Genomic DNA, 27752 nt, shown 5'->3' with positions numbered 1-27752 from the left:
ACAAGCACAAAAACAAACCTGCAAACTTCTGCAAAAAATACAGGTCCAAGTGCAGCAGCAAGATTACAAAGATAACAAGCACAAAAACAAACCTGCAAACTTCTGCAAAAAAAAAAAAAAAAAAAATGGAATACACAAATAACATGAATATACATAACATACTGAATATAATATATATAATTTATGTCCATGGACAGAAAATGCTAGTTTTGTAAAGTATAAAATAAAATGTAATGCAAGAAAACAAAATGTCCTCTACTCCGTAATAGAAAAATAAAGTAAAAATTCACTGAGTAAATTGTTGAAAATCTGTTCTGCACATGAAAGAGTGATTGGTTGCATCCTTCTTGTACTGTACTCAGCAAGTTGAGATATTTCTGAACCCTTCATAATCTGAGCTGGAATTGTGATGGGTTAAAGGATCATGCCGCATTTTGATCACTTGCTGGGAAGATTCACCCTCTCTATTTGTCTTGATGACCATTGCCACCAGAAAAAACAAAACAAAAAAAAAAACATTTGGAGATGTTGGATCAGCACTAAATAGTAAATCCTCCAATGAACACTCTGGAGAGATTTCCTATCACTTCCATTACCTATAGGGCAGGAACAAAAAGAAAATCTTCCTAGTGGCACATCGATGGTTTTTACCCTCACCTACTCTACCCAAAATAAAAATACAAAACTGTTTTGTCATAAGTTATTATATATTCATTCATTATATCACATTATTCATTAACAATACACTGTAATTGACTGTATTTTTAAATTCAACTAAAGTATCTGGTTTGACTTAATGGGCCTGATTTAATAAAGCTCTCCAAGGCTGGAGAGAATACACTTTCATCAGTGAAGTTGGGTGATCTAGCGAACCTGGAATGGATTTCTTCAAAGTCACTTGCTATTTGTTGGCAAATGTTTTAAATCCTGGACCAGATCCATTCCAGGTTTGCTGGTTCACCCAACTTCACTGATGAAAGTGTATTCTCTCCAGCCTTGGAGAGCTTTATTAAATCCGGGTCACTATCAGAGACTTGTATTTCCACCATAAAAGAATCAACCAGAATTGTAGATGGAGGGCTAGCCCTAGTAGTTAAAAAGTGATGTAGAGCACATGTGCTGCCAAGGACATACGGATAGGACAAGACCAGTGTAGGACGATCCCATCAGTCTGTTGCTGTATTTTCCAATTACAGATAAGGAGAGAGCAGGTGATGAAGCTGTGCATTTGGATGTTTGTAAGGAGGTTCACATGAAACTTCAGCAGGAGTACATGAGCTGCTAGCCTTCTTATAAAAATAGTTGCAATTGACTCCTGTCATTCAAACCTGGTCAAGTCATAGTCATACATTCAAAACATATGAAGAAAATTCAATGCCAGAAAATAACATTTTCAATAAGATGGCAGGCTGCACATTTTTCAGAAAATTGTGGATTTTTCCTGCAATTGTGCAAAACTGAAAATAAATGCACCCCAATCTAATTGTTTTGTTCCTAGTTAAACTAGTTAATGAAGAAGCACCTTTAGAATTAAAACTTGCAGTGTATGAGGAACAATGTACTTAACCTGGCACCACTGAGTTCATGTTGACTCATTACAACCTTTCAAATAACTGCTTTATTGTAACCATCAATTCTGTTTACTTGGCAGATAAGACTACTACAGAAGACAGACATGCCTTTCTTCTATTCAACAAAACAAAACCAAAACGCATTATTCAGTATTTTAGGGTTGTTTCAGGATAGCTTTATGTTTTCTGATATGGCTATATTATTTCCAGGTTCTATGGTTACAAAACTCAACACTGTGGTGATGCATAATGGTAACTGTGCTGGGACAATCCCCATGAAAATTACTTGCTATGCTGTTTATTTTCTTGTTTACCTGTTCAGCTTAAAGTTAGCTACCACCTCAAAATGTGCTGTGGTGCTTTTCAACCTGGGGTAAGTGGAATTTTTAGATCTAAGGCAGGCAGTAATTTATTTAATTTGTTTATTACTGTTGCAAATTGTATTTTCACTCTGGAAGGGATAATGTACATATGGAACACATAGTGTTCCATTTTACAAAAAAACATACAATCATATGCCACAAAATGTAAAAACATGATTTTTGCTTGCACAAGAATGGAAGGCTGGAGAAATCAAGAGTAACAAGACCTGATTATTTCTAATTATTATTATAAAATATACATATAGCCTGCACATCATCATGTGCATTGTAACAGCAGCTGAGGTATGATGTGCAAGGAGTTTCTTTGTTCCCTTGTGAAATGCCACAGCTAATCAGACAACACCCATGTATGCCTGCTCCCCATCAATCCCAGAAACCCTTGAGATTTTTTTTTTTTACGGATAGCCCAGCCTCGTTTGGTAGCTGTTTGTCTCTTGCTGAAAGCACATTTCATTTTATAATTGCATAATTACTGGGGCTGTTATTTTTTCAGCAATTAAAGGTTTCTTTACAAAAGCATTCTGCATTTGGTGATAATATAGCGGGACATGAAAAAGAATAGTGTATTTCTAGTCCCCATTTAGGGGGATTTCTGGTGTGTAGGTACCTTTGGAGACACACACATGGAATTAGTACTTCAATGCCTGCCTTTTATCAGCTGTTCCACAAAGAACGAGCCAGCTCCTTTGGAATAATTATTTGACAACTGCTTTTTTTTTTGGTAGAGAACAATTCTTTCATGTTGTCTATACATTTTCTTTATTTTGTGCTATAATCCATCTATTTTTAAGGCTCAAAAAGAAATAGCATACATATGAATCTTCAGGATGTATTGTCTGGCAGATAAACGTGGGATAAATACCCAATACCATACGTTTTCTGGACATTCGCTCACTGATTACATTGGTACATGAAAGGAAAGGCTTTTCTTCCATTCTGAAATACAGAAGAATTGTACTACACATTCATATTTATTCCCTCATCTGCAAGATACTAACAAAAGACACCACTGAAAGACTCCGATGCTAAAACAGAACAGTGACATGACTGGCACTGTCATATACACTTGGCTCAGCTGTAGATTCAGCTCAGGGCAAATATTTTATAAAGAATAATTCAATAATCTTGTGCATTAGACACCCAAAATGGGTTTAGGAAAAAAAACTCCAACTCCAACTTTTTAACATAAGTTGGAGTATTGGTAAAAAGTACAAAGTATGTTTTATGTATTTTTATGTGTGTGTGTACAACATAATGATTATACCTTGTGTATGTATATACACATACATACATCAAAAAAGATTTGTGTCATGTGAAAATTATTTCTAGAAAAAACAAATAGACAAACATTGGATCAACATTTGTTCAAATAGTGTTTACAGGTTGAATAAGTGAACAGATAAGTTTATAACATTTACCATCACTTCAAGTCAATGAATAGGAACAATGTGTTACCAATTAGTTGGCAATAATAAGAATCCCCTGCTGCTGAAGAAACCCAATTTAAATAAAGCTCAGATACCTTGGGCTCCCTCAATGTCCAGTGACAGTGTCACTGCTTTTTTCTCTAACCTTAATGAGGAACAAAGTGTTGAAGAAAACTGCAACCAGGAAAGGCACAGGTGCGGTCTGCAATAAAATACACATACCTTCCAGATCTCAACTTTTTTATTCACCTACCTGTTCTCGCTTTGGCATGGGTGCTGCCATCTTTCTCCAGGAGCCAGGCTGTAATACTGTTCATTCGGTCATGGTAACCCTCGGAATGGTGGGATACCCAGCACATCCTGGTATTCTGCATTAAGCTGCACATGCTACTACTGTATCATAATTTTTTAGATGGGGGTGTGTGTTGTCACTTTTGTACACACATCACATTGCAGTAAAAAAGGAGAGAGGTTTGGGGCTATCAGGCATCAGAAAAACAGCACATTTATAAATTTAACTGGCCTTGTGAGTCAAGAAAGGCATTTTCATTAGATCACACCAACTGCTGCATTGGAGCAGTGCAGGCACACCTTTGTTTGTTAAGGGGGTTCCTCATAGTTTTCTAAATCTGCTCTCCCATCTCCAAAACACAAATCTGCAGTAGTAGCAGGATTTGCATGACTATCTATGCATAACATTATTAGTTTACTTAAACCAAAAAGAAGTATGGTAGTTTCCGTTCACATCAATAAATACTGAGAAATTGGGCCTAGTACTGTATAACATGTGCCCATATGTTTCCCGGGGTATTCATAGAAAAATAAAGCTTACTTAGAAATACGGTACATATTCCCATTTAAAAGAGCTCAGGTTTCAGTAATAGCAGTGAATAGCCATGCCAATGAGGTCTTCACACTTTCATATAGTAAATCATTTCCACATGGAAATTCCTAGCAATTGAAATGCAAACTCTTTTAATGCATACGCCTTAAAATCTTCCAAGAACACAAGGCTGTGTCTTGCTGCTCCCTGGATTTTGCAAAGCCTGCCGATGGAGGAACTGTAGATTGGTGTGGTGTGAGGTGAAGCCTGCCGTCACACAAGCTCTGAAAGGTCTTTGTGTTTAAGCCCTGGGTTACAAGAGGGTACAAACTATCAGACAGAATGAAATCCGTGTGTGTCATCTAACTTATGCAGTAATAAAACCCAATAAAATAAAAAATATTGTAAAAATTACCCTATGAACTACTGAATCATTTCTCTACACGGTCTCCTTAATTTGTCAATTGAAATGTAACCTGTAACCATATTGTAACCTGTGATGCTAAAGGTAAACAGAATCATAGGACCAGTTCGCCAATTAAGTTCTTTCAGTCTGGTACAATGCTGTTTTATCCTCATTCCTGAGACAGATTTCACAACAAATCAACTTTTAAACTGAACTCTCACCATCACGTTTACATTTGGTCTGACAATAAGCTGGTGCCCAAAATGTTTATGCTCTTCTTGAGGTAGCTGCAAATGGCAAAACATATAGAAGAACATTTATAATATCATCAATCCGTTTTGGTTGAATTGCTCATTGATGCACATATGAATTGGTGGTTCAATTCACAAAAGCACATCCCTGGAGATAACTATATTAAGATTTTGTTTTTAATAGATTTGGTTGGAACATGATAAAATTAAGCAATGTTTTATATATATTTTTGATATGAATTTGACAGTTTCAATTAAAGTCCAATAAAGTCCCAGTGCATGTATTAGACCCATAGGTTTAGCATCAAAAAGCTCTGTGACCTGTGAGTGTGGGTATTGCTTTAACCATACAAAGACACATTGGTAACAATCTACATGGCTCATTATTCATTTTTAAAAAAATATGTAGCAACCAGAATTTAGCAGTGTAACATCAAAAACCTATTTCTGAGTTTCAGCACAACAGTAGTGTGTACTTGTTAGGATGATCTTTTGTGTACAACAACTAATGACAGCAAGAATAGGATTAAATCCATTGCAAACAGCAGTGAAAACCAATAACCTTTGGATTTTTATTGTTTGTTTAAATGCTCACTGTGCAATTCACATATCAGGTTGTAATCAAAAGAGAGAAGTTTTATATTTGCAATATTGAAAAAAACAAGGCAAGTATCAAACACTAGGTCTACTCTTGTGTTAGTCTTGCTACCAGCAGTGCCATGGACATGGTCAGCATTTTACCCCAAAAAACTGTAAAAAGTACTTGTGTCCAACATATTTAATAGTAAAATATTTTTGTAGCAAAGGGCTTGTTAAGTTAAAGACCTTGATGCATAGAAAAAAAAAGATCAAATAACATACAACCACCTAACGTTTGAGTTTTGTTCCTATCAAAATCTGCTATAACCTAATGCTTTATACTTTGCGAAAACCTCAACTTTTTTTTGTTGGGCCAGAGCAACTATGAACTCTATATTTATTCCTGTTATTAATACTTGATAACACTCGGGGTATTGTTTATCTTATATGCAGTGAATGTGACATTCTGTAAACTACCTAGAGCACCCTTTGAAATTACAGTGGTGTATTCAGCTGTTGTTAATGTCACATTTACAGCTTTATAAATGTCTTTATGTACTGAACTCATCTCATATCCCTTGGTTTTCCAGTATCAATAATATACGGTTTAAAAGCCAGGGGTGAACAAACTTTTTGGCTCAGGGTACCAGCCCTAAATTTTGACAGACAGGCCGTGCCAGTATTAGATGGATGGAGAGTACTTGTATGAATCGAAAAAAATTATGTGTAAAAGCCATTACCTAAAAGCTAAAAAAATTTACATTCAAACGACATTGAATTTTAGTGGGAACAGTATTGTTGGTCCTTCTTTTTTGCCAATGGACAACTTTGCACCAATAATTGACAGGCTGGATTAAAACCCCAACGGGCCACATAAACCATAGTTTGCCTATGCTTGGTTTAAACAGTTACAAAATATAAGAGTATATTAGATGTCAACACTAAAGGACCCCATGCCAGTTAGAGCTCATTTCCAGTAAAGTGCTGCAATCACATTGGTGTGCTGGATTTCCATTTAGTTCTAATAATATCCGAATGCTCCTTAGGAATGCACTGCAGAACAAGTAGCAGGGCACTGCCAGATTTAGTTGTGCACTGAGCTTCTAACGAGGAGGTTCTAACTTTATTATATGATCAAGCAGGTCATTATTGTAGAAAAGGACTCACATAGTCATTTTTGCAATAATCTCTCCTTCCTACTTTGTTAGCCAGGATACCTGCCATTCCTGCCTTCTTTTGCATGTGCCAGGAGTAAATGAACTACTATGCACCTATGCAGAGTTACATCATGCCAGCCCAGCAAATCAAGTTGACCAAAGATCATAATGAGGAAGTAAGAAAGAAGAAGATGGCAGCACCCTACGAGGAAATGGTGAGTAATGCGGGGTTTAGTTCCACTTTAAAAACACAGCAATGCTTTACGACTAGCTGGGTTGGGCAACCCGTTCAAATTAATGTGGTTTCTTATGTAAAATAGCAAAGAGCTGCCATATTGGTAACAATCCTAAACATTCTTCAAGTGGCAGTAGCCTTGACGGTTTTATTACAATAAATCTTACTTTTCTGCTATAGAAGCTATAAAGTAACCCGAGCATAATTCTGTATAGTAGATGTAAGCCCTGCACAGCTGATGCCCATTATTCCAATTTATACGCCAAAAAGATAAAGACATAATGCTGCCAAACCTTCAAAGTTCTAAAGTCTAAACAAGAACATATAAATAAAGAAATTAGGATTTACAAGAGCCTATTGTTCTTGGTAAATTTAAGAAAAGTCTAGATGACTAGTCTGACCAAACACTCCCAGTTTAATCCTGATCTATGATTATATTACAATATATTTCATGAGGCTGGCACATGTCTGTGTCTGTTATATATCAATTTCAAAGCCCTGGTTTTCAGGGATAGCACAGAAGAAAATCGCGGATGACTTTCTATTGTAATTGAGTTGATAAATGAAATGAATTTCAGCCGTGCTGCATTTGTCAACACTATTACACAGCCAAGAGTTCCTTAGCCTTACGACTGCTCAGGGACAAAGCTTAAATGATATGCTTTACAATCACAGAGCTTTTTTTTTCTGCAAGACTGATATAATGCAGGCATACGCATTTTTTCTTTTTTAGACATGTAACAGTTTTTCGGTCTGCTACAAATAAACTTACTTTGAAAAACACAGAAAACTACACTATATATCTTTGAAAAGACTAATGCAGTTTGGGATGCAGCCTAGCAAGCACAATATAACCCATTTTATTAAGAGAATACATTAGTCACTGAAATGTCAAGTGTCACAGAGGACAAGTTTAATGACTTGCCTGAAATGACAGATGAGATCCATTTTAATATATAAAACACAAACAGAGAAAATGCACTAACCTCCAAGGCCATACATTTTTTGTGACTTCTTAGATAGACTGAAGGATAGCAGAATGATTTAGAATTATTAGAACTATGGTGGGTGTAGAATACAATCGGTTTGTTAGAAAAAAATAAAACAAAGACCAGCCGTACCTCAGTGTCTATATCTTACTTACACTTCATTGCTCACATTTTCTCTCTAAACGTTGCTTTAATCTGGCAATTCCGCCAACAACTGACATCCATGCCCCATAGCAGTTAGGCTTCTTGCAGTTGAGCTGCTTTAAATAGACTCATTCTAGTCTGTAGAGATCATTGCTGATCACTGCTTCAGTTTAAAGGACAACTCCACCATGTACAAACAGCCAGTAGTAAAAAATATATTCATTCTACAAGTCAAAATTGCATTAATAACACTTTTTAGGACTTATTAAGTTGGATTGCTGGGCTCTGTGTAAGTTTTTTTATCTTTTTTTATTGTCCAGAAGATAATAAAAAAATATTACATAGTATAGCAAGAGTACACCACACTCTTTATATCCTTCTCTGAGCTTGGTATTGATTGTCAGGAGTACTAGGTAATACATTTTAAATTTGACAATCAACATTAGAGGGTGCACGGAGGTGATTTTTTTTTTTTTTACAGATCTTTTTTAAAGGTTTAATAAAAGATTGGTATTATTGGATCACTATTGTTATTACTATGACTAAACCGGATTTATAAAGCGCTAACATATTACGCAGCGCTGTACATTGAATAGGGGTTGCAAAGGACAGACTGATACAGACAGTGACACAGGAGGAGGAGGGGACCCTGCCCCGAAGAACTTACAATCTAGGAGGTGGGGAAAGTATCACTACTGCCTATTAGAGCCTTTTCACCACTTCTTTTTAAAGCAGATCTAGACCCCACTATACCTACCTGTCCCCGTTCAGTTGCATAGTGATGCCATCCTATTCCTTCTTCTCATCCATAATGTGATTTTTGGCCATCAGCTCAGCAATTTTGACAGTTCCACATAAGTGATCAAGCATGTAAGAATGCCTATTGAAGAATAAAGCCCTGTGTGATCACAAATGGGAACTGTAGTTCTGCTTTCACTAGTTCACCACATTATTAATCTGCACCCTGAAAATTAGCAATGGGGCTCCTCAGATCTTGTAGCATACAACCTTTGGAACTCAACTAGGTCCAGCTCTGTTAGACAAACTTTTCCAAATTCATTGGTCCTAACTTGGCTCAAAATACTGCAACAAAGTGTGAATAATTGTTCATAAAATGTATTTCTGGGAAAAAAAAGTGCCACCACTTGAGCATTAAATATGTGTTGTGGGAAACAATTGTTTCCAGCAACACTAGAATGAATGAGCACCGTGCACAGAGCAATGCCCACTTCTATGCAGAGGTGATGGAAAAGGAAAAGCAAGAGGCACCCCACTGCATCTTCCCACAGAAAATAACAGCAGTCGGCCTAGTTGGTTGTTTGGCGATTTATCATTTAATGATAGATTATGTCTGTGCTGCCAATAACCACCAACTTGCTTAGGCTAATGTTAAATCTGGCATTGTTGAAAGTGTAAGATCAGTACATCTCCATAACCATCTTCTGGCAGCTATCAATCATAAGGTTAACATATTCAGGATCTATCATCACCAGTTTCCATGTGTGTGCAAAAAGTAGGATTAGTATAGAAATTTCTCAAACTAAACACAGAGGGCTAAAGGATAATAGGATAGGAATGCTCCAATCATATACAAAACCCTTGCAGTAACATCATTTTGATTTCTGTTATTTACACACCACATAAATGAACCCAAGCCATTAGTACCTCTGGGAAATAAGCTCAACTTCAACCTTCAGTTCTAAATTGCAAGGAGATATCAGTCATCACCCAGCTCAGTTCTCTTATTACTAAGCAGTATGAGATGGCCGATGCCAGACCCCTACTACGGAACCCATATTTATAAAGGTCTTATGTATCTAGTGTAGAATGAATTTAGATTAACTATATTTATTTCCTTTATCCTTTCTTTAATTTGTTCTTTATCATTCAATCACAACATCTAGTATTAGTATAAAATGTGTTAAAATATGCCGTACAATGTAAAAATATATAAAAATCCTTTAACTTTAAGGTCAATAAATGACAGGCTTCTGGAAATGAAAAAAATGTAGCGAGAAATCAGAACTGAGAAGAGTATCAAGCCACATGCTTCATCTAATATGCTGGTTAAGTTTTTCCTTACGTTACATTCCTTTCAAATCTATCAAAGCTCCCACTAGGCTTTAATGTGTCTTAAAAATCTCAATGTTGTTTTCACTCCTGAAATCCAATGCAGCCCCAGACAGACACCTAACATCTGGCATGGGAGCAGGGCGTGCCTGCTAGGCAGGATCAGCTGTTATCTAAATGAGAACAAAACGAAATGAAGCACACTTCTCCAAAATTAGTTTTCAAACCGTGAAACATTTTAAGAGCAAATTATTAGATGTAACACTATATCCAGGCCATTATAGAAGTAAACAAGAAATCTGGCTATGATCTACCAAAGAGAATAAAATCTGGTAGCATTAGGAGGAATATTCTGTCTGAATAATGAGGTTTGGTAAAATATTACTGTCACGCTAAAAATAATTTTCACTACGTATGGCTCCAGAGGGTTACATTCTATGTCTCAAAAAAGCAGCCTATGTTAAGTGCATACAAATGTGCAATAAGCTTATGCCAATGCAATAAACAAACAAATAAAGAAAAGTACGGAATTTGCTGGATGAAGGAATCCAGATATCAATTTCTCTCTTACCAAATAAAATGTTGGTTGGCATGCCCAATATCTCAGAATGTGAAGTACATTTTACTTATGAAATAAGTCATCATTGCCTTCAACTAGGTCAGGAATGGGTTTTTTAAAGTGACCCAACCCTGTCTTCAGTGCTCTATAATGAATCACTTTATACTTACCTTTCTGGGAAGTGGTATAATGCTCTTTTTTAGAAATATGGGCTCCTTTGGTACTAATGGTGTTTATAGTTCCTTGTTGAGTACAAATATTACTTTTTGAAAGTCAGTTTTTCAATGGAGCTAGACAAGCCTACAGCTATCCATATCACAATGCCCAAACCTTGCAACTAGACACCAAATATTGAATTTTAGGAGGTAAAGAAGAATGTTCAAAGTCTCCTATCATGCAGTACAAGAGTTGTCAATGGCCTATTGGGGTATTGGATGCTTTGGTATATAAGCAGCAGGTACCTATGTATCAACTGTAATTTGTTAGTTAGAAGGTTGGTTCATTAGGGTTGATTTCTGTTTCCGTGGTTAGTAAAGCAACCATGTATCATCTGTAACACATCAGTGTGCATGGAAAAGATAAATTTATATATATATATATATATATATATATATATATATATATATATGCATAGAAAACACTGTGGATACTAAAACTTCAATAAGACATCAGAGAGGAAGGTAGCCCTTCCCTTTGAGGAGAACCATGTGAAATTTTTGCTAATACATTGTATTTTGAAGTTTCTTCATCTGCTATCAAGGAAGACAAATACTGATCCCCATCTGCAAAGCATCCATTCCGGGTCCTATTTGATCTAGTGATTATTCAGAAGGGATAATTTGTTTACCTCCCAGTGACTGAACACCAGCTGGGGACTGGCCAGGCCACTTGTCCTTTTTCTTATTTCATCAGCAAAGCCAAAGCTTTCGGCCACGGGCAGCACTGCCTTGATAATGAACATGTCTGTTCCTTCTTTCATCTCCTCCAACAGGACACGACCTTCTCTTTTTGACAGGACACCATACACACGACCTGTGGAAATGTTTATAAGAAAACAAAAGCCATTCAGTCAGTCAAATGGTTTCAATCAGTTTCTGCAAAACACAAAGACTTGATTTGAAAATGCCACCAAGAAGCGTGGGGCGAGCAAAAAAAAAAAAACTTCCATTCTGTACAAGTTGACTTCCTGATAAAAATAAAAAGCTAAAATGATGCATTTTAGTTACTAAATAATTGAATATGTCTGCTATTCTGCATTAAGAACAGAATCTCCTTCTGCATACTGTCACAGAATCTAGTGATACCAAGTGACATGTAAAGAGAATGTTTGAAAATTTTAATAAAGAATCATTGCTTAAAGACTTTACTGCTTCCTTTTGATCTGAGGAGAATGCCCTATTTATGGGCGAATAAGGGACATAATCTGCAAAATAAAACCATGAAATTTTCCTTAAGTCACAAACTGCTTAAACTAATAAAGCTATCAGTATTTTACTTGCTGATAATAAAAAATATACAGAATGTGTTTACTTTATGAATAGAAAAGAAGAACCAATGTTCACAAACTATAACCAAGTTGGATGAATTTTGAGGTTTAAATAGCACACTAATGTATCAATGCAGTGCCTGCAGTCTCACGCCAATAAAACCACCTTTTAATTAAGAGAACACATTCACAATTACATGCCCTGATTTTTTAATGTACACAGAGAACATAAAGCACAACTGTGGCTCTTTAGCTAACAAAATGGGGCATATCTAGATTGCATTAGGACTTTATTTTGAATCAACTGCAACCAAACACTAAATTATATATTTTTTTTGTATATTACACCAAACTGAATGGAAATCACCTGGTGCTATAACAGGTGTCTATACTGAAGGAAGTATTGCAACTTTTCCAATCGCAACTGTAAAAGTGAGCATGAGGCATATGAGGCAGCAAGGGAATGGTCAGTTCATGAAGAGGATGTGTTGTAGGCATGAAATAAATGAGCAAACATAAGAATTTATTTCACTTTGGCAAGTACAAAATTGTGATGGCTAGATGACTGGGTCAAAACATCCATAAAGAAGGAAGTTTTGTGGTATGCCACCAGTATGAAGTAGTTACTACCTATCAAAAATGACCCAAGGAAGGTCAACTGGAAAAACCAAGGCTCACTGATACATGTTGGGGATGGCTAACCTGTCTCATCAGATTCCATAGAAGAGCTACAATAGTACAGACCGCTGAAATACCTAATACTGTTCATCAGAAAAAGGTGTAAGAACACACAGTTAATTGCAGCTTGAAGCATTTGGGGTTGTGTAGCCACAGACCATTCAGAGAATCAATGTCCACTGCCAACCGCTTCTACAACAGGCACATTACCATTGGAACTGGGACATGGAACAATGTAAAAAGGAGTCCTGGTCTAATTCTAAACATTGCCATTTAGATATGTTAATGGCCAGGTAGTTGTGGATAACTTAACTGTGGTAGAGATATTTGTAGGATGAACTATGGTTGGCAGAGGCAGTGTGGCTCAAAGGATCTGCTGCTACATTCTTGGTGCCAGATATCAAAGTGCACCTTCAGAAGTCTTGTGGAACCCAGTTCGCAATGGGTCAGAATTGTATACACAATATTAGACCTAATATTAGGTGGTTTTAATGTTTTAATTGATCAGTGTATTCATTTGTTTAGGATTAAATGCATTATCACAGATACAAAATAAAAATGCCTTAACACCTCTCTAGTGTTGGGGTGCCTGTGCAAGGCTGTTAATAGACCTCATGCATGCAAGAGCTCACAAGAAGGGCTTTTCATGCAACCAGATACTTACACTCAATAACACAGCCAGTTCTTTCCCACAAACACTTATATAAACAGGATACATTTTGGCTTACTCAGTAAAAGTGCAAGATGGAATGTTAAACACCAACAGTACCCACCCAGCATCCACCTGGAATAATTCAATAAACTGAATTCTGGTCGCTAGGCACTTCTGATCTTTGAATTTAGTTATTTTCTCAATGCAATGATTATTAAATACATCAAATTATATTTAGAATCAAATCAGCAAAGATTAAATGTACAGGGAAAGACTAAGGCTGCGTATACACCTGCAATTTTCGTAGCTGGAAATGGTTTTTATGATGGTTTCCAGCGACAAAATAGTGAGAGGTGTACAAATAAGAGCTGTACACATAGCGCTGTTCAGTTCTATGGAGAGGGGAGGGGAGAACAGGCGAATGGCATCCCACTGTACTCTTCTCCATTGATTTGCACAGTGGTCGTTCTTTCGTCAGGATAGATCCATGAATGACGTTGAGCGACCACTATGTCAGATTCTCGCCCAACAGTTGGGTTAAAATTCCTGAGTAAAATTTTTGGTTAACATTCAGTTAAGACAGTGTTTCTCAACCAGGGTTCCCCCAGAGGTTGCTAGATCTTCCTTAAACCGTGAGCACTTTAGACCTCTCAAGTCAGTTTAATGGACACCAATAATTATTTTGATTACCTGTAAGAGTGACATTCTTCCCAATGACCACAACACTAATGTACTCTGAGCTGTGGATATAGTAATTATAGCAGAGGTTCCCTGATAACCTTAAAGTTATTTCAAGAATTCTTCAATGTTAAAAAGGTTACAAAGGTGGAGTTAAACTGTAAAATGTAATTAATACTTTTGAATTCTGTGCAATTGTATTTAAAATTACTTTTCCTAGAGTCTGTGGCTGTTAATAGAAAAGAAATTGAAGCCAATAAAAGGCAAAGAATAACACTGGCACTGCAATTTCAGAAAAACATGCAAAAACATCCAACCAAATACGTTTTTGAGTTACTGACAAACCTAACACAAACATGTTGCAAAATATAATATTTTTGGTTAATGGTAAATGTAATATATATACATAGGACATGCCCATTTTAGTAAACTTTTAATTTGGAATACCACTTGCCAAAATCCTGCATTTGCTCATAAATCAGAAATATGATGGAGTGGTTCAGTGTTAATGAGATATTAAAGAGTGAATAATAATTCTTTGTTATTCAAGCCTTTTAGCTATTAATATTTTACAGTAATTATATAAAGTGGACATATTAGGCAGCACTTTACAAAGTCCACAGTCATATCACTAATTGTCTCTCAAAGGGGCTCACAATAGTTATGTTTGATTCCCTGACATATTGTGAACAAACTGGGCTTTAGGATTATATAGCTTGGCTGACAGAAGAATATATTGGACCTGGTATACCATTTAATAACTAGAATTAACCATTACTTATGACGTATAGGATCTGTCAGTATGAGAAATCTAACAATGCATTGTAATAAATAAAGCAACAGATGCTTGCATGCTTTTATCTCTCAGTCCCTCCTACATATTTCAAACCTAAAGACACAAGTGGCTGAGGACTATCGTGTTTCTTTTGTTCTCAGTAATGTTCCTCTGCTCTGCTTGTCTTTGAAAATATGTCTTTTTTACAGACTACTGACAGCACCTTCAAAACTTCTGAAGTGAGCAAGCACAAAAGTTGCGTGAGCTTTTTCTTTTAACAATTTGCCGTTGGCTATGTTGTATAATTGTATATAAAAGAGGTATAGCAAATCTCTAAAGGATATATTATTTAAGGAAGAACAATTAATAAGCCTCTTTATCTACAGATATGAGAAGATATAATGCCTCAAGTGAACAGGTATATAGATGATGGTTTGTGCAGTTTAGATCTTCAAAAACATTTACTGTCTTCATTTCAATAGCGCAAACACATTACATAGCGCTTTGAAAAGTACGTAGCCATGTCACTAGCTGTCCCTCAAACGGCCGACAATCTAATGTCTAATTTGAGCGGAGCCAATTAACCTAACTGCATGTTTTTGGAAAGTGGGAGGAAACCAGAGTACCCGGAGGAAACTCACACAAACACGGGGAGGACCTGCAAACTCCATGCAGATAGTGTCCTGGCCAGGATTCAAACCTGGGACCTAGCACAGCAAATTCCAGAGTACTAACCACTGAGCTGCCTTATCCAACCATGTATATATGTATCAAACCATGTGGTCTTCAAGAATTGTTATTTCCAAAAATAAATATATGTAATAAATAAACATGTGTAATTAAACTGAAAAAAATATAAATATAAATATAAAGGAAAAAAATATTTAGTGCAACACTTATAATACAATCCTGCTAAATGTTAGTTGGGCAGAATCTGGTCAGTTGTTAAAATTTGGAATGATTGTTCATGTCCTACATGCCAACCATGTAGTCTTTCGTGTATGAAGGAAGGTTTTTTAATCTGTTTAAATGCCTGTTATAAATCTTCAAATACAGTGGTTTGTGTGTATATATATATATATATATATATATAGCAAACCACTGTATTTAACCATATTACATATGTTTTAAAAAAAATAGAGTGTACAGGTTTCAATAGATCAAGCTGATTTTTCCCCTTCCCCTTTCGTTTGATATTTGTCAATGTGGTATATTTGTTTTTAAACAACGCATATTAGATCTCTCTTCAAAAACAGTTTTATATTTTTACCTGGAAACTATGAACCTGAAACTATTAAACATGTGCAATTATCTGATTTAATACTACTTAATGCTACTTAAATCAGAAACTGATTTATTGCTACTTCAAGGGCAAAGCACCTGAAAAAAACCCACAATCATGCTGATTGACATTTATTAGTTGAATTCTTGCCCTAACCTAGGCCAACCTGGAGCTGATGACTTAGAAATCTTATTACAAAGGCGACTGAAAATGATATTCTTGCTCTAGCTGTACTGACATTAACAGCTATTGAAAAGGGTATCCCCTCTTTCCAAGAGCTATGGCACCAGTGCATTGTGACTTCAATACAGCCATAACATTAAATGTAAGGTAATTGCGAGAAGTGTAACTGAATATGCAAGCTGTGTTCACTTTTTGACGAAATCAGCATTGATGAAAAAAGTACCATAACTTTTATGAAAAGGTAAAACAGTAGATATGATTGTATGTAAGCTATAAACAAATATTTTTATTAGAAACCTTGACAGATATATTACAGGTACATGAGAAAAAACTATTTTATGTACACCTTTTTTTAAATGGCATGTATTCTTGAGGTCTGCAATGCAACAACATACTCTGGGATGATAGCCCAGGGCCTGCTGGATAGTGTTCTTTTAGAAGTAAGGATTTAAAAGAAAGGCTGATGAAGAACATTTGTAAAATGTGCCTTGGGCCTTGAAGTTCCCAGTGTAAAAAAACATTCTGAGGCTCTAAAATCTCTCAGAATGGCTTTTTTTGTTCTGAAAAAAACTTCAAAACATCTCCTTCTTGCTCAATTAGGATTAAAAGGAAAACATTATTTTGTTCTTATATTAATATCGACATGCTCAAGACAGTATGCTTATTTAATTCACACTGCAAGGCACCAAACTACTTCAGTCTTAAAGATAACGCACTGAAATGCTCACTACTGTCCCTCAATTACAAAGTCTGATGGAACGGGCTATTAAGGATATTTGTTTCCCAACTTGTTTAATGAGGGAACCCTTGAAATAACATTAGGGAACCCCTGACATGAATATTAACATTATCAACAGCCTAAAGTACATTGACTTGGTGGTCAGTAGAAAGAACGTCGCCTTTACAATAACCAAAAAGATCATTGGTATCAGTTAAACTGACCTGAGAGGCACAAATTGTTCATGGCTCAAGGAACCCCTAACAACCCCTGGAGGAACCCTGGTTAGGCCATACAGTTTATTGTGAAAAATTTCACCTGATGATCTACATGACATAAGCTTTGGGACTTTTACACAAACTTTGGAACTTTGGAAAACAAAAACAAAATGTAATTTCCCCTAAGGCCCTTTTTGGACTTTCAACTGAAACATTCATCTTTTAGCCACCATTTACAACCATCTTGTCATGCTGTTGAGTGTGGTCCTGTGTGGAAGTGGTTGAGGTACCATAAGCAACTATGCAATTAGAAGCGTCTTGTCACTTTCAGGAACTTTACTGTAACAGCAGCCGCATGCATAAAAGTCCACAAAATAGTGGGAGCTGTTGGGAGAGAAGTTAAGCCTGTGATAGAACTCCATGGTCAGCTGCACATTTGAAATAGTTCTTAAAGTAGAATTATTATTAGTTCTTAAAGTTCCACTATTAAAATGTTCTATCAGCCAGGGAATTATACAGCAATCTCAATTGAGATGGCCAAAGATTGCAAGAAGGAAGAGAAGAAAAAAGAAAATGGTAGTGACTTGTGACAGAAGGGGGACAGGTGAGTGTAGTGAGGTTTAGTTCCCCTGTAAGGTGCTAGTTTAAAAACTTGTTAACCATTATTATTAATAATATTACACAGTATTTATACAGCACCATCATATTATGCAGCGCTGTACAAAGTTCGTAGTCATGTCACTAGCTGCCCCTCAAAGGGGCTCACAACCTAATATAACTACCATAGTCAAATGTCTTTATTTACAGCACAAGGTCACTTTTGGGGGCTAGCCATTTAACGGCATGTTTTTGGAATAAGGGAGGAAAACGGAGTACCTGGAGGAAACCCACACAAACACAGGAGACCCTACAAACTCCATGCAGATAGTGTCCTGGACGGGATTTGAAGCTGGGACCTTAGTGATGCAAAGGCCAGAGCACTTACTTCTGAGCCACCATGCTGCCCATAAATATTAAACTAATAGCAGATGACTTTGCATATTATATGTAAATGTAGGTGTATGTTCAGCAAAAAAAAATGTTTTTAATTTGAATAATTTAAATATTGACTGGTTGATCAGGTCATTAATCATTTTAACATCAAATTTGATCACTAATACATACATGACACTTAATTTAATTAACAGATCTGATTACTTTTTAGATATGAGAAAGTGCAAATTAATCATTAATCAGCTGACATTACTAAGCTAATTACCCAATTCAACTAACCCTATCCTATATATTTAATATTTCATCAAGCAAATTAGTAACCTATCAATTACCCTACCTATTTTATCCTGTCTTTAAGATCTCAATCTGTCTACCTATTATTATTACACAGCATTTATATAGCGCCATCATATTACGCAGCGCTAATGTCACCACCATATGTCTTTAATACACGTCAACCCACACAGACACGGGGAGAACCTGCAAACTTCATGCCAGTGTCCTGGCCGAGATTTGAACCTGGGACCCAGCGCTTTAAAGGCCAGAGCACTAACCTGAGCCACCATGCTACCTACAAGTTTATTTGGAAATAGGACTGAAAGCAAACACACATAGTAAGTAGTGAAGCAGCTAAGATATCAGCCAATGTTACTGCATTGGACCTTCCCTATGACTGACAAGGAGCACAAGGTGGGCAGCTTACATGGAAAAAAAAAACACTTTAATAATAGGTCTTCCCAGTCCGAACAAGATAATCTGTCTGTGACTGTGAACGGGTTAAACTGGTTTGTTAATGTAAAATGATTTATAGACAAATACAGAAATGATTTGTAATAAAAAATACATATCCATAAAGGTCAACTCTTTATCCTGAGGGCTATATTACATAAGAGATTTTTGATTACGCAAAGCAATGACGAACCTGCACCTGCAATTGTGCAAGTCTATACAGGAGTGCTGGGCGATTCAGGGTGATGTTACTTTTCTAAAGAAATGGGAAAAGCAAACAACTCAATATTTAAACATGTGTGTTATTTATTGCCCAGCTCATTTAAACTATGCAACTGTAACAGACTGATTAACGCCAATTACAAATTAGGGATCCACAGATGACTTCTTAAATTATTAGAGATTTCAGGTGATTCTGATTCAGTGATGACAGGAGAACTCCAACAAATTTAGCTTATTTATTTATGAATCCACTGGATAATTTACTGGAATCCACAAGTCTTCTTTAAATCGGAACGTCTATGTCTTCTACATAAAGACTTTAAATCTCTGGTGCTGAAAAAATATTTTTTTTTAATGTTTGCAGCAACAGTAGAACAAACGAGCCCTGTACATACAACATTGGTAAGTTTTAAAGAGAGGGAAAGTAGGAGAACAAGCAGGAGGCTCCCTGCTGCATTCTTCCTCATAGAAAAGGACAGTGGTTGTCACCAGTCTCGGAAGTAATCTGCAATGGTGAACAAATATATATAGTTGTGTAAAATTCCCTACACAGTAACAAGTCAAAGAGATATTAAATAGATATGTACAATGAGATAAAGTGGTTGCTGGATTTCATGGTTCTGCCAAATGAAAATGTTAATGGGCAATGTGAACTTGATGGTTGGGAAGCTTACAAGAGGAAAGACCCTGGAAGAACCTCATTAGTGTCATAATCCAAAGAGGTGATTAAGGAAGCAGCAAAGCTGCATAATGTCTAGGGATGTTACCTTCAGGGCTATGCAGGGTGGCGGGAATGCAATTCATAATATTGTTGAGTAGAGAATCATAAATGCTTTTGGTAGGGTAACTGTTCCCAGAATTAATGGAAAGGTAAAATACGCTAATGGAAACACCTGTTTCCAGAACAACTGTCGATAAGATAAATTCCCCTTACTTTGGATGATTTCCTCTAACTTCCTTTTGCATTTTTGGGACATGAAGTGAAATGGTATTGGGAAACCTTCCCTACCATTTATGCTTGTTTCCAGCACTAACATATGGGATCTCGCTACTTATTCTGGATTCCACATACTTTGAAAGTAGAACTCACTGTGTTCTGTGAGGGTCTCACTGTGTGCAGAAGGTTTATGGTAGATGGACACCTTGACATGGTACTACACACAAAGTTCTGATTAAAGTAAGGAATGTTTAAAATAATGGAAATCCACTTGAAGATATTCTCTAAACTACAACAAATAACACACATAAAATTTATATGATATATAAATATATCATATAAACAGGCAATTAGCTACATAGTAACACAAGTGTGTACAGTCTTGAACGGGTAAACTATTTATAACTAATATAAACCATATTAATAAATAATTGTTAAATGACATTATCAGAGTTTCTGGAATAACAATGTGCACTCACCCAAGACTTCTGCTGTGGCCATGATTTCACAAGTGTACATTGCAGCCATAAGCCTCTGGGGTTTGACTTGAAAAGCGTACCGGCACGCTTCCTTCATTGTTGCAATTAACTGTCCAGAAAAAGGTCCATAACAGTCTGAAAGCAGCAAATCTTTCCATTTATTAGACTTTTCTGGAACTTTTGAACACTCCTGACTGTCTTCTAAGATATCATTTCCATCAGTGTTTGGCCTTGTAGCATCATCTATAGGTTCAGCATCTGAAGTCTTTGTTACAATTTTCTCTTCTAAATCTTGTCTATCTAGAATTATGGATTTACAAATATCTAGTCTTTCCACAATGAAACAGACACCCATTAAAGGTTCTTCACACATAGGTCCAGATAGGGTTGCAAGCTGGAATCCACTTACGACGCTGTTATCAAAGCTCCGATATTTACATTGTTTGGACACTTTTTCAAGGCATTGCCAGACAGATGGTCTTTCATAACCTTCAATACGATTTACCAAAATATTTGGCCCATAACGTCGTGGACCAAATGACCAGATCTGGTCAACGGCATTTCTCCACCTTCTACCCTGTAAATGTTGCTCAAGCTGATTTTTAAATTCATGAATTCTGCTGATTGTTGTATCATTAACATTAGCATTACTGCCTTCATTTATATCTAGATTAATCTGCTCCATGGTTCTAATCAAATCACTGTTTTTCTCCAGGAGCTCAGTGACCTTTTCTGGAAGAGGCATTGCTCGGACACTGAGGGTGGCATGTTTATTTGGTGTAGGTACAGTCACAAGGCCATCAGCATCAATCTGAACTCCTTCAGGCATCTTACTTTGTTCTTCTTTCACCTGGTGTATAATGGCTACTTTATGCTGCTTTCCAATATCTTCATTTACCATATCTACTTTTGGTGGCCTGATTATAGTTTCCCGAAATGGAATAATTGGGGCTGATGAGCTCACCTGAATTTTGGCAAACCTACATACATAAAAAAAAAAAAAGAAGAAGAAAAAAGTAAGATTACTTTAAGAACAAGGAAAACCAAAAAAACCTTTAATATTTTGTAAAAAATTGTTGAATTATTAGTTGCCAAAAATATATTCCAGGTTTGCTGGATCATTAAGGTTCTCCCATGAAAGGCTATCATCTCCAGCCTTAGAGAGCTTTATTAAATCAGACCCAGCAAGTGAGGTGGCTCTGTACAATTAGGGCAGCAGCATTGTTTTACATGGAAATAAATGAACAAATAAATATGGATAGGGTCAGACAGGGATATAAGATAGGTGGTGTTCTGTAATGCAGCTGGCAGGGCGGATAATGCTGCTAGGGATTTCAAGGCAAGATAGACCCTGCATTCCCTTAAGCAGGAGATAAAGAGCACTAAAGATTTTTGGCAAATCAACTGTATTTATTTTTTACCTAGGAAAAGAACACTGCAAATGCATATGTACTGCACAAATATACTGATTTCAGATTACTGGCATTTAAACTAGACAAAATTCAAGAAGGATTAGAAATCATGGCACATCCTATTTGTGTCTGTATATCACTTCATGTCCCAAAGACATCAAGTAAAAGAACTTCTTTTAAAGGGAGACTCCCCTTTTGAGAGTTCTCAGCACTGGGACATTTCACCTTGCTTTTTATTTAAGGGACAACTGTAACATTTTGACATTTCTAATATTTCCTGTCCCAGTGATAATGGTCCCTAAGACAATTGCAGATATTGGATCTACTAAACAGCAATAACAACAGCAAGAATAACAGGTGATTAAATTGTGCCTAAAAAAAATGTTTTGGTGATCTGTACAGTAATTATAAAACTTTAGAAAGAATAACAGATAGTTGCTTTATTTCATTAAAATATATTCTGGGAAAGTAAAACATCTCAGTATATTTCAGTGTTGGGAGAGTCTCACACTTTGCAGTAATGGTTTACTACACCCAAACAGATCAGTGGGAGCCATCCAAATCCCCCTCACGTACCAGTTGCTTTAGGACAGACTTGTGAAAGGAAGCAATGTTACATGCAGTCTGTGCTGGAGCGGCTGGTAAGCAAGCTGAATATGGACACCATGCAGCCTTTCGCTCTTCCTATAAATTAATCGAGAATTTCATAATATAGGAATAGAAATCTCTTTAGGTGTGCAATGAAAAACACACCATAACCCACAATTAGAATTAGTTATTTGCTGCCATTATAAAAAAAAAAGCTACTACCAGAACTACATCAGAATATGGTATAAGGGCTGTAGAAAAAGTTTTCCAGGAATTAAGAAGTTGTAGCTGGCAGAATATGTAGCTCCCTAAAAGCTGGAGACATTCTCTATTTTATGTTGTGTGAGCTGCTCGAGAGGAACAGCGGCATTTTAGCAAGCTAAGGGATTAATCTGGCAATATGATGAATCCCTGAAAAGGGAAGCACGACTTGGCTGTAAGTTACCAAGTAAACTGTTAATGTGCTTTCCATGTGCGAGAAAATAAAAAGGGAAACAAAAAACCCATGCAGGAAAAACATTAATAGGACGTAACACAATGTCTAAGTTTAGAAGTCAGGCTGTAGAAGAGAACGAACACCTATGGGGAAGGTGGTAACAAACAAATTTCCTTCCTAGCATGGTGCAGCAAAGTGTCTCCAGTACATACAAATGCCTCATTATTAATCCTGAAATGTGCCTGCTACAAACCATTACATCATCAGGGTATGGCTGAAAATTTTTATACAACATACTTTGGCTTCTGATCCTTTGGCCTACAATTACCTAAATGCAGGGGGAAGCCATGTTAATAAAGTGCCTGTGCGCACGCATCTGTGATTGCAATAAGCAAATGCATGCAGAAACACGTGCTACATTTAATTAGGCCTTCATGTTTTACTTAGACATTGTCTAAATATATTAATAAATATAACTAATCCCTATTTAATGTACAGCGCTGCGTAATATGTTGGCGCTATATAAATCCTGTTTAATAATAATAATAATAATAATCTCTTTTGGCTCGGGACAGTGTCAATTTGGTTTGTGCATCAAATGGCAGGGAGATTAAAAGACCAAAAACATTGTTTTTTTTTATAAAAAACCATTCCCAAATATGCATAAAGAAGTCTTTTAGATATGCACATAGAGTTTGTCATACATGGTGTCTTAAAGTGGAACTAAAGTTCCAATTTTATGTGTACATGATCAGGCAAGTTATTATTGCAGAAAGGGACAGACAATGCCTCTTTTGCAATAATTGCTGCTACCTGCCTGATCACTTCGGGAATCTAGAAAAAAGCTGAGCTGCACATGTGGCATTGTCATTTTTCAGCAATCCAGCAATCCTGGATTCCTCTGCACTTGCTGGAAATGAATGAATTCCTGCAATAAAGTTATGTCATCCTGGTCCAGCCAATCTAGATGGCTAAAGATCCTTCACTGGAAGAGAATAGAGAAGATGGTGACGCTACGAAGGAACATGGACACAGGTTTAGTTCTACTTTAAATGTGTTTGCCTTTCAATGAAGTACAGCCAGGTATGCTATACAGTTACCTATTTTAAGTGTAAGAGGCCTACCTGAATCCAACAGTGTGTATATAAATGAGATTATCAAATAATACCTGTAAAGAAATGTTATGAGTTCCTAAATCCTCAGTACTTAGATATTTAATATTTTGCTAAACTCATGGTAGCCAAAAATAAGCCATACATTATTGGACACAAATTAGCCATACCTTGATTTAGCAGAACAGTAGTATATCATTTGGTTTCTTACTAAAAGAAAAAACAGCTTCAAACCTATAAAGACTGAACCTGTAGTTCCTCAACAGCTGGAAACCACAGTTTAACTAAGTCTGTGCTAGACTAAAAAATATACAAGCCATTTGGATAATGCCCAACTGATGACTTCCATCCATCCTAAGTCATTCTCTGCCCATTATAACAAGTTTTAGGGAGACATATGGTGATCTGGTACTTGGAACAGAGAACTGGATGCCGGCTGTTCAGTCACAAGGGACAATAATTACTCAGACTCATAACAGCTTTTCTAACTGTGATCCAACTACAATACAGTAATATACATCTGTCCTTGTCTTGGTTTGTCAAATTAATAGAATTAAGTCAGTCTAATTTATAGTTTATGTGCTAATATATGCGCTACCGGTTAAGATCTATAGCAAATATGAATAGTAGAACCAGAGTGATCCTGCACTAGATTGCAGTCCCGTGCAGTACACGGGACAGTCAAGTAATAATAATTATAAAGCTGCTTTACTTAACAATATGGTAAAGGAGTCTTCAAAGTGTTAAACATTAACCACCACCTCCTAGATTGTAAGCTCTTTGGGGCGGGGTCCTCTCCTTCTTCTGTGTCAGTCTGTATCTGTCTGTCATTTGCAACCACTATTTAATGTACAGACTGCATAATCTGTTGGCACTATATAAATCCTGTTTATTAATAATAGTAATATTAAAATCTAGGTCAGTGCAATTAGCTATAATAATTAAAATTTTAGTAATTAAGTTTACCCAAAAGAAAAAAAAAAATACCCTTTAAATTAAAAAAATTACGCTAGGGGGGTTTATTTTGTGAGGTCTATGAGGAATATATAATTTAAAAAAATAAATATATAAAACAATATTTATACCACACAAGTGGAATCTGAAAATAAAAATGTCTTAATGTACAGTTCAACACAAATTATACAATTTTTTTAATGATATTGGAGTAGAAGTAAGAACTATATATATGAGATTCAGTGTAGCCAAAATTAAGAGCCCGACAAAATTTAAGATCAATTTAAAAAAAATATTATGGATTTTATATCATTTTAAATCTTCTTAAAATTCTACTTGGATAACAGGCCAAGACCTAAAAAAATTTAGGCATGGAGAGAAAAAAAATCATTAAAGAACAGAAAGGAAAGATTAAAGAACAACCATCTATATCGATAATGCAGTATTAGATACACGTATAGATAAATACACGGTTTTATTACAGTTACATTGCTTTTTAATTGGAAAATCCATCGTCCACAGAGCATGTAGCTATAAATGAAGCGATCCCATTCAGTGACAAGTAATGAGAGGTAGCCTGCCAAAAAGAGCTCACGATGGATGCAAGGGCAGAGACGAGGCAGCACTCGCCAGCAGCACATCATTTTATAGCCATTAATAAATGTACTTAAGGGCCAAAGGATGCTGAAAGATTTTTGGATGAGAAACTCCAGCTAACTAAAAGGAATATATCGGTGCCTGGTCAAAGACAACTACAATCTGTTTACAGAATATTATATATATTGTTTTTTCCAACCTCTCTCTTAAGTCATCAAGGCATCGTTGCAAGTGAACCTCTCCGGCTGTAATAAGTACATGTTCTCCTGTCTCCTGGATCAGAACTTCTACACAGGGATCCGCTTGGTTTAAAAGCTTCATTCCTTTTACCAGCTGCGGCATTTCACCTAGATAAAAACATACACATATATATCAGGAAAATATGATATTTGTAGGCAATAATTATATTCATCAGTTGAAGAATTTAAAGGGTACATGGAGGAAAACAAATAAATATCAATTTGTTGATAATAAGAAAACCTGGCAGTAGAATGACACTGTACAGGTATTCAGAGACAGACCACAGACACTTTACCATACTAAATATCTGCATATGGACTAAGCATAAAAGGTTAGGTGGTCGCCATTCTTGCTGGCAACTTGGGTTGTTGACTTATACCAGTAATATTAATGGAAATTGGTTTCCCTGTGTTTGTGTAGGCTTCTTCTAGATGCCCAGGTTTTTTCTCACATTCCAAAGGCATATTGACAAGTTAAAAGGCTCCTCCTCAATGTGGTTATTATTACATTCAGGTTTAACATTCACTAGTCCCCACAGTAGGTCTCAAATCACTTAGGGTTACTAAGTGATTTGGGACATACTGTGGGGACAAGTGAATGTTTAACTTGAATGTAATATTAACCACATCTCACTTTTGTTAAAGCTGTCTCAATAATTATTCTTTCCATTCTCAAGTGTTGATCCTTCGATTATGGCAAGTGTTTGTCTTGTAAGTATTATGGCTGCGGTAATAGGTGGCTTTAGCAAAAAAACAAACTAAAAGAAGGCTTAGCATAGTCAGTGGAACATTTACCATTGGTTGAAGGATATACTCTTTTGCAGGATTTACCCTAATATGTTAAGGAAGCAATCTTGCCAAAACAGGGACAGTGGCTTTGGAAACAGCGAGGTGTGTGAGAAGGATGGTCATGCTGCAACCTCCTCCTTCTTTACCACTGGCCAAAACTACCTAGTACTACCTCATTTTGGGGTGTGATCCCCACTCTTTCCCATATTATTGGTCATTGAGCAATTATAAAAATTTGTGAGCTACCAGACCTAAATTGGCTAGCTAATACTGATCAAGGTTAAGAGAAGGAGTGGAATTCTAGGCATTTTATTTTCAGTTTTTGTATAGTGGAGAATAGTTTTCTTATCCCCTACTGTTGGTAAAGTTACATACACACGCTAGATAAGTATCTGGAAATTTAGTGTATGTACAGAAGGCCATGGTGGATCAAGGGATGACTGTCTGTGGTTGATTGCTCTATTTTCCTATGGGGAGGAAGAAATGGGTGACTCCCACGTGCTCTCCCTGCTCCATTGACTTTAACGTTGTTTTGGGCACATCACTCATTCATTCTAGTGTTGCTGGGAACAATTACAAAAGATCATTTCCTATGACAAAAATGTCATGTGTGTACATAGCTTAAGACTAGGAATCCTCTTTTGTATAAATGGCATTGACAGCAAGCCCCATTCACACTTGGGTTGCGAATATTTGAAGGATAGTATTCATAACAATTTGGGAGATTTTTAATCATTACAACAATAAAAAAATATTCTAGGAATTAGTCTGGAGTTCACTTGAAAAAAATGTGTTTAAAATGTATTTTATTTAGTTGTTCTAAGTTTTTCATGCAATGTCCATGATGGGAATTGCTCTCCTTACAGCAAAAAGAGAAAGGGGTACTTGAAGTGACAACCATGGATGGATGCTGCTGTGTAAAACTCATGAAAACATAAGATGAAGCCCCTAGCACTCCAAAGGAATTCTGGCATTATTGTAAAAGCACTGTTACAACATGT

General features: G+C 36.3%; 1 protein-coding gene across 1 annotated transcript in view; it reads right to left on the bottom strand.

Moving 5' to 3' along the window:
- The window catches only part of LOC140324514 (elongation factor-like GTPase 1), a 31420-nt gene extending 5350 nt beyond the window's left edge, over positions 1-26070 (bottom strand). The window contains exons 1-3 of the mRNA XM_072402454.1: positions 25923-26070; positions 20625-21604; positions 11442-11626 (exon numbers count right to left, since the gene is read on the bottom strand). Coding sequence (XP_072258555.1) covers positions 11442-11626; positions 20625-21604; positions 25923-26065 — 1308 coding nt within the window. The 5' untranslated portion in view covers positions 26066-26070. The remainder of the gene's footprint in view (positions 1-11441; positions 11627-20624; positions 21605-25922) is intronic.
- Between the last annotated feature and the right edge of the window lie 1682 nt (positions 26071-27752).

This window comes from Pyxicephalus adspersus, chromosome 2 (assembly GCF_032062135.1).
Source record: "Pyxicephalus adspersus chromosome 2, UCB_Pads_2.0, whole genome shotgun sequence".
Classification (NCBI taxonomy): Eukaryota; Metazoa; Chordata; class Amphibia; order Anura; family Pyxicephalidae; genus Pyxicephalus; species Pyxicephalus adspersus.
The sequence above is the reverse complement of the archived record's forward strand: the minus strand, read 5'-3'. Positions and strand labels throughout refer to the sequence as shown.